The 12,745-nt window shown below is 36.8% G+C and overlaps 1 protein-coding gene across 8 annotated transcripts in view; it reads left to right on the top strand.

The window, feature by feature from the left end:
• Nucleotides 1-12,745, top strand: part of foxp1b (forkhead box P1b) — a 528,108-nt gene that overhangs the window by 498,810 nt on the left and 16,553 nt on the right. For all 8 annotated transcript variants that reach the window (XM_073072380.1, XM_073072379.1, XM_073072378.1 and 5 more), the window contains one exon: nucleotides 2,905-2,974. In XM_073072380.1, coding sequence (XP_072928481.1) covers nucleotides 2,905-2,974 — 70 coding nt within the window. The remainder of the gene's footprint in view (nucleotides 1-2,904; nucleotides 2,975-12,745) is intronic.

The raw sequence follows: 12,745 nt of genomic DNA, 5'->3' as shown, positions 1-12,745 counted from the left end.
GTGATCACACATGAAAAAATTAGAACTGTGCAATCTTTATGTCTGAACATCGACATAGAAGCTGCCCAGCCATTGATTTTAGTCATATAGAAAAGTCATTCTAAATGATTACTCATAAAATTATCAGATGAAGCAAGTCAAAAATGCAATATCATGAGCAATATACTTTACAAATACTGCAATTGGTTACAAACATCAGTCACAAAAAATGAATCAAAGTGTTTCTAATATATGAAAAATTCCACTTCAAATGTGAAAGTTAATATATTGTGCTAATTTTCAACACTAATTCCACTTGAGCTCAAAGAAAAAGCAGTTTAATCAATTTATCCATTTACCACTCTCAGTCCTCAGCCCACATTTTGAAGAAGTTCAAATAATTCAAGTATAATTTAGCAGTTGGTTGTGATCACATTTTTTTAAAAAAATGGCTCTGAGGCCAATGCAAATACATTATAGCTGAAAGTTTGTGGGAGAGAAAAAAATCATTGGCTATCTCAGAACTAGATGCCATTGTTTGATTATGCAGGAATTCTGTCTTGGTCTCAAATAATTCAGCATATAGTTGTAGTATCAGAATCAAGTTTAATATCATCAATGTATGTCATAAAATTTGTTGTTTTGTGGTAGCAGTACATTGCAATGCATAATCTTTTTTAAAAAACTATAAATGACGTAAGAAATATATAAAAATCAAGTAATGCAAACAGAGAGCAAAATAAAATATATAAAATCTAAAAAGAGAAAAGTAAGACTGTTATAAATAAGTATGGGGCTGATGATAAAAAATTGATGATAATATTTGAATAAGATGGTAACCGGAACCTCTTCTTTAATACTCTAAGATCTTTGATACACAATGACTCCATTTCAACAGTGGAAAAAATACTCTGGTTCTTTACCTATTTCAACAAGAAAGGTAATTTTTAATTTCCAAGTACCACTATTTGGCCTGCTAAACCAATTATTTCAGACTTGAATGGAGCCACCTTATTACCATAATTTTTTATCCTTATTCATCATATTAAACAAACTAATATGCTGGTCTTTTGGTAATAGTTAAATGATATGATGTACCAGTCAGGCAAGGTCCTAAATGAATCTCTGATTTGTTTATTGTAGCTGATGTTAGGTATTAATACAGATGCAAAGCAAATCTTTAGGGTCCAGGTAAACAGATTATGTTCACAAAGATCTTTGCTACTAGGCCACATGTAATTTACTCATCCTAGATCTTTGAAATATGAAGCAGCTTACCCATTCTGCTAAATTTTGGAGCACTTTACTCTTGAGACTTCTAAGCTATCAAATTCCATTATGACAATTACTTGAAAACCTTATCACCTCCAGCAAAGATGCTGATAAGAAATATTCTTCATCCATTTATATTATGCCTAATTTCAGATGAACACACAGAAAATACTTGAACTCAGCAGGTCAAACAGCATCTATAGAAAGGCTAATTCCACATCCACTGTTTTCTAAGCAAAAGAACTCTTTCAAATTGACCCAAAGTGTTATCTGTTCCTTTTCCCACTGGTGTGCACTGACCTGCTGAGCATTTTTTACATTTTTCTTTACCCATCTCCCTTTTCCTGTGCAGCTAAATGTCTGATTTAAGCTTATGATTAGTTATATAGCTCTTGTCAAATTTCTATTGGTTTCTATAAAAAGAGCAACATCTGGGTTCAAAGGGTGCAAATCCAGTTTATCATTAAAATAATTAAGGGCACTTTTTATCTTTTATAGGAAAATCAGCATGTTCATAAAATTAATTCTGAAAACAACTAGAACAATTATATATTTACATTTTCATTTTACAAGCAGTAAATTTTATATTGACACATGGTATGTCACATGGAGTAATATCCTTGAAATGTGGTAAAAAAAAATCAGTAATGGATCAAAATCATAGGAAATATACTTATATATGTACCCTTACAGTACCTTCCAGCTAAAGTTGCAAAGTTTTACTTTTATGCAATGATAATAGTCTAAATATAAATTCTGAGCCTGAACTGCCACTGCCCTCCTCAATTTGTCATGCTAATCTTTATTATCCCTTTCCTTGCGTACATCAAAATATCATTTAAATTGAATTTATTTCCTGCCAGTCATCTTCTCTTGCAATGGCTCACCTGTTTAATAACTGTTTCTTGCAGTATTCTTTCTCATTTTTAGCATATCCTTTCTCATTTTCAATATAACTATTCTCATTTCACTTTTATGTCTGGTTAATATAATACCCTCCTTAATCTTATTAATTTGGTTGCCAAAGAGGCTGAGATAATAAGGGGGCTCCATCTTGTATCCTTTAAACGTAATAAAAAAGGCATCCAGCATTTTAAAACTTAAGACATAATAATTTATAATCCATCATCTCCAAACTTTTCGGATAGTTGCGAGATCTGTACTATGTATTGAATATTATCAGTAGGACCTCCTAATAAAATTGCATACCTCAGCTCCTTTTACTTTCTCTTGTATGCATTTGAATATAATGCTGCTTCACGTTGACAGCTTACTTTCAATCAGATTATATGGTGATTAAATAGGATTTTGTTCTGTGTCTATAGCAAAGATATATAGAGATAACTTGATTTGCAGAATATTGTCCAAATAATATAAATTAATACACTTTGTAGTTCCCTTTTTATAAAAAAAACTTTAAAAGTGGTTTTAAATCATGCAATTAAAGAACCCCAAAAAGCTTAAATGTAACAGTCTTCAAATAAATCAGTTTAAAAAGAAGCCAGAGTCAGTTACAGGTGTTCCTCAGTTGAGACCAATTTAAAAGTGATTTTTTTGCTGTTAGTAGCATGGAACCAAACAGGCTAAGATCTGCTTTATGTCATCTATTTCCTCATGGTGAATTGTGAATATTATCTTTTTTTTCTTATACAGCAATCCGTCTATTATAAAAAATATACAGACCAGCCTTGCATATGGATCACCACTTAATGCTGCTTTACAGGTAAGATCAACAAATGCTTTCAGTCTGCAAAGTCCACAATACCCAGACCTCTTGCTCACTGCACAATGACTCGTTCACTAATTAGATATTAAAATTTAATTTCTTTAAAACTTTTTAAGTGCAGAAAGCATTAAAGCCCCAAGGCAAACACATTGTAAGTCACTGGAGCATTAGCTGGTTGTTTCGCATTTGGAATACTGTGGCAAAAATTAAAAGTTCACTTATTAATATTTATCAGTGGTATCATAATTTCAACTATCTTATTTCAAAAGTTTGCCTGAGGCAAAAGAACCGTAAGTGTAATTACTCCAGCACAACTATTAATGACTGAATGATGGGATGGTGTGTCACATGACCCCCTATTGTTACTGGCTGTGGAGGAAACATGAAGACAGTGTGCATTCTGCTCAGCCTGTTTTCATTATCATATTTCCTGTTTTCTGAAATCAGTTTCATTCAGTGGGGATTTTTTTGTATATAGATGTATAAGTTCCTTTTCACCTGTTTGGTTTTATTCAAGCACTTTCAGACCAAGTAGAGGCTTATTCTCCACCAAGTATGCTGTGATTACTTGTGTCTTGGATACAGGTAGACCCCATGCCATGAGAGATGGCAGGTCAAGCCTTGCTACATTTCCCCTTACATAAGCTGTTTACAATGCTTAAAAACTGGTAAAACTTGTTCTACTCAGGCTGACTTAATACAAGCAAGCACCAATTTCTATTTATTGCATTTTTTTTTTGAGATTCAGCAAGTGCATAGGCTTTGAAATGAAACTGTATCATCTTTTTAGTTAAAGGCAATGTTAAGGCTTTGTAACTTTATCCAATTGTTTCGATGGAATGAGTAGGTTGGTGTGGGATGCCAGTCATAACCCAATGGATCTGGCCTGCAGGATGTTTCTTGGAGTGCAGGTGCATAAATGTGTTTGATGCTACCATCTGCCATGCAGCACCACAGGGGTATCCACTGATAGTTGTGTAAATGCACCATTGCCACCAAACTGCTTGTGTTTGTGCATTCATCTGAACATCCAGTTTGCTAAGCCATGAGTAAATGCCTTCATCAGTAAAATATATTCACAAAGGCAAAAGTGACACTGGCTATAGTCACCTGGAAATTCACTTACATGTAGAAATGTGCTGAAATGTCATTGTACAAATCTGTATGACAATTTCAATCATTGCAGTTAAGGTGCAATGTTCATGAATACAGTATGCCTATGAAGTGCTAGTCATAATTCTGTCCATGTCAGCACATATTAACAGTGAATATCCATGAATTAGCTAACCACCATTTAGCAATGCTATGCCTCCATCACTTAACAAGGAAGCTGTCGGTGGCTCAGTTGAGTAAGAATTTGCTTTCTCCTTACAGCGTGATGTATTTCCACCAGAGACACTGATAATGCCTTTACATGTGCTTATCTGCCAGGTAGTGCAGACTGCCTCAACTCCTGGCAAAGCAGCCCAGTCCAAGATTTGACCCTCTAGATTCAAAGATTCTTGCACTTATCTTTCATGGTAATCTGTAATTTACTTCTTTCTCAGGGAAAAATTTGCACCAGGTTAGGGAAACAAGGGAAGGGAAGCTCCAGAGTGACTTTTCAATGACTGTGTGGTTTTGATGCTGTGAGGAGATGTTGAGTCTGCTGATTCTCTTGGTCTGGCTTTTACAGCTTGAGATGAGGGATATGAACTTCACTATTCCGATTTAAGTCTTTTATTTATGTTGTTCTTTGTTCAAAGTTCAATTCCATTAGCAAGTCCTCAGCAAATGAGGCAGACCATGCATCCATGCAAAAAGACCTAAACATGGCTGACAAATGGCAAGTAATTACCTGTCCATGACATCCACTGGCATTACCATCAACAGCCTAAGCTACAACAGAATGAACTGGGTGTATTGAGGCAAGTGATTCACCTGCAACGCCTGAGTTTTTCCATCGCCAATGTGATAGAAGTTAAGAGATCATGGAGTATGGTCCACTTGGCTGGATGAGTGCAGCTCTAACAACAGTTTAGGCTGCACTACACTGCCTAGGCAGAGAAGACTGATATTCTGTCCACCACCCTAAACATTAGAAAATCCACTGTAATTCCTAACCCAGATCACCTCTACCTCTGCCACAAACAGTTGGACAAGAGCAGGAGTCATATAGGAACTTGTATACCATCCTGATTTGGAAGTGTCCTGTCATTCTGTCATCACCACTTAACCTAATCTCCCTCTCTGACAACTCAAGGGGAGTGCCTTTGCCAGAACGACTGTAGTGGTTTAAGTCGACAGTTTATCACCTCATTTTAGGGGGCATTTATCACCTTGTCAGTGACATCCGAATCTCAAACATCGAATTGGGAAAAATCTCAATGGGAATTGTGCATTACTGAGAGGTCAGCTGACATGTTATTCTGGATGATGAGGTGTTCCACCATCTATCTCATCATTTGCATTCTGGCAATGTTGACATTACTGTTGTGAAGGCAGCTCCAATGCAATGAAATTTGGAGCTGCAGTCAGGAAATAGACATAATTCCGGCGAGTCAGATGACTTACCGTGTCTTGTAGATGTATCCAGATGGAAACTCTCTGAGTAATTCAGTCTTTCAGATGGGAAGATTTAGGAGTTGATGATACCTAGTTCAAAGGGACCGTGAGCAATGTTCATAGATATTGCAGTGGTTTTGACCTGCAGAAAAAGACCAGGGTGATTCATGCAATGACAGTGGAGTTGGTAGTTGATGCTGAATGAGAGAGAGAGGGTATTTTTAAGTGTCTGTGCAGCTAAGAGAATCTTTTCCACCGCCTTGACGTGAACCTTCTCTGTGGTGGAATGCTTCATGAAGTCCCTTGCTGCACCACACTTAGCATCCCTCACACCTTTACAGCTGCTTTGATTAAACACTTGATTGTTATTCAGGAAGTAAACCTGTGATAAGGTGTTACTACTGGAGGAGTGGGTTATAGTAACATTGTTGCCAAGGAAAGATGATCAGACATCCATCTGAAACAATGGTCACATGCTATAGTGCACTGATCATTTGTGACAGATTTCAAAATCAAATAGAGGGGAGATCATGGTGGCATTTGGTCATGAACTGCTGCACTGTATGTTCCCCTAGGTAGTGAAGTAGCCTGATAGTAAAATTCAAGGTATTATACTGTGGCCTGGCAGAGCATTTGAAAAGGCCTCTACTTATTGCCCTCTTCCCCCTTTCTCCTTTTTCTCTTCTTCCTCTGTTCTGCAACAGACAGGTTGTGCCCTCATAATTGCTCATGGAGATTATTTTAGTCAGGAGTGAAGCATGAGGGCTTTTGAGCAATAATGCAAAGTCCCCATCTTAACAATTAGGGCCACAAAATCTTATCTAGAGGACCAATTGGCATTTACCTCTAAGATCTGTAAGACCATTAGATGAAATTATTATTGAGTGATTCAGTGAAATTTGAGAGTTAAGAATATTAATAATGTTTGCTTCCAAGTGTTATCCAATATTGCGTGGCACATATGCATAACTTTGACTTTGAGAATTTTTGATGTTTAGGGCCCATTTCAATGAGTGATAAAGTTTGCAGTTCATGAGAAGTCTTTACATGTGATGTCTTGAACTCCTCGTTTGCAGGTTTACCCCCTGTACAAAAAAAAAGTAAATAAATTTCCATCCTTTATTCTGGAGAAGCCCATTCCAATTAGAAGCCCATTAGTTGAGGATAGATTGCGTTAGAAGAATGGACCCAAGCAGAAGGAAGGTGATAACGAATATGAAAGTAGAATGTCATAATTACTCCGTAATTTTGTATTAATATCATCTTATGGAGAATGTACAGAAGAGTAACATAATCCCCTAAATTTATATGCTAGTATAACTAGCATTGTGGCTTTAGTAGTTAGCACTGCATTCTGTAATTGCCATAAATAGCAGTAGGAAATAATGACAAATTAATAGAAGTTCCATACAGGTGCTAGCAGTTAGTGTTGCAATCTAGAGTCAAGGAGTCATAAGATAGATAGATAGATAGATAGATAGATACTTTATTCATCCCCATGGGGAAATTCAACATTTTTTCCAATGTCCCATACACTTGTTGTAGCAAAAACTCATTACATACAATACTTAACTCAGTAATAATATGATATGCATCTGGGAGTACAGTTGGACGAGAAGCTAGACTGGACTGCCAACACAGATGCCTTGTGCAGGAAGGCACAGAGTCGACTGTACTTCCTTAGAAGGTTGGCGTCATTCAATGTCTGCAGTGAGATGCTGATGATGTTCTATAGGTCAGTTGTTGAGAGCGCCCTCTTCTTTGTGGTGGCGTGTTGGGGAGGAAGCATTAAGAAGAAGGACGCCTCACGTCTTAATAAGCTGATAAGGAAGGCGGGCTCTGTCGTGGGCAAAGTACTGGAGAGTTTAACATCGGTAGCTGAGCGAAGGGCACTGAGTAGGCTACGGTCAATTATGGAAAACCCTGAACATCCTCTACATAGCACCATCCAGAGACAGAGAAGCAGTTTCAGCGACAGGTTACTGTCGATGCAATGCTCCTCAGACAGGATGAAGAGGTCAATACTCCCCAATGCCATTAGGCTTTACAATTCAACTGCCAGGACTTAAGAACTTTTTTTTTTTAAAGCTATTATTAATGCTTTTTGAGTTAGTGATTTAGATGCATATCATATTATAAGCAATGGAAAGTTAGATGAACTTTTGCTAGGAATATCTGTTGCCGTTCAGTAGAAGCGGTAAGAATTTGGGGGCAAAATTATTTCCTATGCTTAGGCAGAGTTGAATTTAGAATATGTGATTTGTTTCACCAGGCTTGGTTTTTGAAAGGCTAAAAACTGTAAGAAAAATGAAAAATTGAATTACTAGTTTAAAGATCGTGTCAAGGAATTACTCAGAGGATCTCACTGGAGTAGATAATGTCCTAATGTATATTATGTAACATGCATGGAAATAAAATGAATTTGTTTTATTTTTGGGTATGTGGTTACAGCACTTAACCTTCTCTTGGGCCTAATTTTGTTACAATGTTAACCCACAGGCTATTATTAAAATATCCTGTGGTATTTATGTCAAGAACACATTAGTAAAATTAAGATAGGAAATTGTGCCAAATGAAAGCTGTATTTCACCAGTGTTATTGTACCATATTATTTCCACAATGCTGCCTTGTGGTTATGGCTATATAGTAGAAAGCTCAATGAATCTGCAGAAATTAGAAAAATATCTGGCAGATTTACTCAAAAACTGTTGTGCACTGGAATTTTTGTTAGGGTGCCATGAGTCTATCAGTTAGTGCGATGTAATTACTGCTCGGAGCATCTGAGTTCAATTCTGGTGCCATCCTCAAGGAGTTTGCATAACTACATGAGTTTCCTCCAGGTGCTCCAGCTTCCTCCCACAGCCCAAAGATGTACTGGTTGCTAGGTGAATTGGACATTGTAAATTGCCCTGTGATTAGGCTTGTGTTAGTAGGTTGGTTGCTGGGCGATGTGACTTGTTGGGCTGGAAGGGCCTGTTCATGCTGTACTTCTAAATAAAATAAAAGATTCTGCGGATGAGCAAATCTCTTAGTAGCCAGTTTTTTCTTTATGAATAACAGTAAATATTTATTCTTCAATTTCCCACCTTTAAGCACAATCGTGCTAAGCATTCTGTGCCGTCTGGAATCACTACCCATGGTTCCTGCCTGTCCACACATAACCTGAGCCAAGCAGGGAATCCCTAAGTCACTGACCTTCCCAACCCTGTACTAAGGTGGCAAGTCATCAAGTGCTTGCTCTTGGAGTTCCCTGTGACAGCTACGAGAAGAGCTGAGGCTAGGGCCTCACCTCCAGTCAAAAGTTATGGAACAATTAAAAAAAACACTTTTTGTTTTTTTTTGTTCAGAAACTTTTAAAATATTAGAAGTGGTATCTATCATAAAACATTTTTAAATTCAATGAATATAAACAATGAAAAACACTAAAACATTTACCAGAACATCTTGAACAAAGTAATTATCCTTTTGCAAAGGGATGGAAGGGAATATCACATCTTATAATATGCAATAATAAATTGCGTAAATTGCCAATGATGAACATCATATGAGATAGCACTGTTATTTACAACAACTCAATGAGGACAACAGGGTGAATAGTGTAAACCATGATAGCATAAAACAGATTATAATGCACTACAGTGGATTATTCAGTCCAATCAGGGCATAGTTACATTATATTTACATTTACACTAGGTCTCCTTTGAAGAATTAATGATGCTCTCCACGCCTGTTAACAGCAAAACATTACTAATGAGATTGTGTATATTTAATACATTCCTTGCTGTACTTTGGGCAATTTTACTTGTTGGGTTTGATGTGCCCTACTGCTATTTGCATCTCTGGTTAAAGGAGCAGTGTTAGCACATGATTGCATCGTAAATTGGCGACTTGAGGAGATTTCCAAGGCTTGTTGGCTGGGACGTTTATCCTGAGCATAGGATGTTCATTGGGTATAGGAAGTGTCCTTATAAGAGGTATCTAAAACTCATGAGGGATGTAGAGAAGATAGATGGTCACAGACTTTTTCCTCAGAATAGGGAAGTCTTAAAACTAGATGGCACTGAGTTAAGGTGAGAGGGAAAATGTTTAAAAAGTATTTGAGGTGCAACTAGTTCCACACTAAGAGGGACATATATGGAACAAGCTGCCAGAGGGAGTTGGAGAGGTGGGAACAATTACAATGTTTAAAAGATATTTGAACAGCTGCATGGATGGAAAATGAATTGAACCTAGGAAGATGGGACTAGCTCAGATTGACAACATGGATGGCACGAATGAGTTGTGCTGAAGGACCTGTTTCAGTGTTGTACAACTAACTCCTGTGCTTCCCCCAGCCTTGCAATTTTCATTTTTTTTTAATCCAGTTGTCTTTTCATTGTTATTTCAAATTGTTTCCAGAAGCCATTTGGAACCAACAAAGGACATGTTGATTTCATTAAGGTAGTGTCTTCAGTTGATAAGATTCTCACAATCTTAAGAATCATCTAAGATGGTAATTACAGACTTAGTAGTTTGTGACTTTACCAAAATGAAGAACAGCAGGTCATACATTCTAGGTCATCATTACTGAATATATGATTTGTTCTTTTTCTTTATTACTTACTTTAAACCTGCCACATATTACTGCTTATTTTAAGCTTTCAAGATTTAAAATTTTACTGTGAAATCTCCTCTTAAAATTCTCTTCCCATCTCTTCTTCAATAATTTATGTGTAATAATCTCTTTATCTCATCTTGTTTAAGAGAGCAAATAGGAAATTTATGGGTTAATTGTCCCATTTACCAAAATTAGTGGGAAAATGTCCATGAAAAGTTAGCCAAAAATGTCAATTTATTCACTCATTAGCAAAGTAAAGATAATATATCTATAAAAACATATTACACTAATATAATTATCATTCAATATGTCACATTTGGTTTAACAGAATCTATACACTATATATAGAGTATATGCAGGGTAAATAAATAAATATACACCATGCAAATCTTAACAGACATGATTAAAAGGACACTCATAAGGTGGTCTGGGTAACTTTCACATATTTGTTGACACAGATGTCCTTCAGAATCACCCTCAATATATCCAGTCTGTTTCTTATAATTATTCAAGAATTTCATTTGATACCAGCCACTACTTTTGTACTCTGACTCTAACAGTCATGTGTATTATTGCTTATGAAATCATAGAACATGGAGCTATACAAACAGGAACAGGCCCTTTGGCACACAATGTTGTGCCAAACTAAATTAGTAATCATATGCCCATCTGAACAAATCCCTTCTGTCTATACAATGACCTTCCATTTCCTGCATTCATGTGCCTAACTAAGAGCCTCTTGAATGCCTCTTACAATTTTTTTCTCCACCACTACCCTTACATATAATACTCATAATACGCCCAGTATTAAAGTATAGACACTTTAACCCATCTGCCCCTTGCTTGTGCTTGTTCTTACTGGTCATGTCATTTACCTTCCTCTGAATCTTCCACTTTCTGACCTGGTGCTCTTGTCCCTATTCCCCTGCCAAACTAGTTTAAACTCTTCCGAATAGCACTATGAAGCTCTCAGCTCGGATAGTTCATGCCCTCCAGTTAAGTAGCAAGCTGCCCCTGTCCTAGAAGATATTCCAAAGATTCAAGAGCTTGAAAACATTGCACCTGTTCCTCAGCCACACCTTCATCTGTTCTTTCTATTCCTACCTTGAATAGCACGTGGCACCAGAAGTAATCCACAGAAATCTACTTTCAAGGTCCTGCTTTTCAGCCTCTTTCCAAACTCCCAATTCTCAATTTGCAGGACCTCTTCCTTCTTTCTACCTATGTCACTGGTGCCATCCTCCCTGTTGAGAATGCTCTGCAGCCGCTCTGAGACATCTATGACCTTGGCATCTGGGAAGCAACACATCATCCTGGCATCTCTTCCACAGCCAAAGAATCTCCTGTTATCCCTCTAATAATAAAGTTTCCTATTATTATGGCTCTGCCTGACTTTACCCTTCCCTGCTGAGCCTCAGACCCACCACGGTGCCACTGACCTGGGACACATTTCTTTCTTCGGGAAAGTTATTTCCTTAAGGATATTTATTTGTTGTACCATGCCCTGCTACTTGCATTTGCACAGCTTCATGTGTTTAAACAATGTTAATGCAGGATTTCTTTTGCATATGACATTTCAGAAGCTACTCCTTTCTTGCCCATATATATGTGCTGAATGTTTGTGCATTATGTTTCTCTTTAAGCTATGCAGATTTTCTGTGAGGTTGTTTCAGTACTGTGAGTAGTGCCAGTGTGCTCTGTTTTATAATAACCTATAACATAATTGAGGTGCTCAGTACCTTAAATGCCATTACTATTGATACAGAGCTGGAAAATGCAGATATGTCAAACTTGTTACAAGATATTTTACAAACCACACTGCTTTTGTTAATTACGCCAGGGCATTAATTCAAACTGCTGAATATTCATTGTTAAAAATGCAGTATTTGACTATTCTTGATTCCATGAACATTAAATAGAATTGCCTTCGAAATCCTTCTTGTCCTGTTGGTAATGGGTCATAGATATATAAATGAAAAGGACATAAATCTTTCTTCGACAAAATTATAAACCCATATATTATATTTTCAATATAGTTATTAGCAAAAGTCGTAGATATGAATACAAGTCTTTTCACTTCAGTAATCCTTGATTTCCAAGAGTATAATGATCTACAGTTGAAAATTGCCAATTTAAAAATAGTAATCTGTGAAGTATGATTCATACAGTAAATGTACCGTATAAGTTTATGTATGTGTATTTACATTTGTGTGTGTATATATATAATATACACACACACACACACACACACACACACACACACACACACACACACACACACACACATATGTATTCTCTTAGTAATGCAGTAAAGTCTTAAAGAATGATAGGATGCTTGATTCATATGCGAGTAGTCATTGAATGAAGCCATTAAAACTCAGCATATTGTCTAGGTTAAGGTGGGGAATATGTAAAGTAAGATGCACCTTCTAACGTAGTAACATAAAATGAGTATGATTTTCATTTTCAGTGGACATCCCCCAGATAACACTCATTGGCCAAGCTTAAAGGCAGTACGCTTTTCTGTCCAGGCTATGTTATAGGAAATTCTCAGGTCTATCTTGTCGGTAGAAATATTGTTTGAGCATAGCAGTGCTGTGCTCAGTGATGGTAGAGTGTGGTTGTTG

This window comes from Hemitrygon akajei, chromosome 19 (genome assembly GCF_048418815.1).
Source record: "Hemitrygon akajei chromosome 19, sHemAka1.3, whole genome shotgun sequence".
Lineage (NCBI taxonomy): Eukaryota > Metazoa > Chordata > Chondrichthyes > Myliobatiformes > Dasyatidae > Hemitrygon > Hemitrygon akajei.
This window is presented reverse-complemented; position numbering and strand designations above follow the sequence as displayed.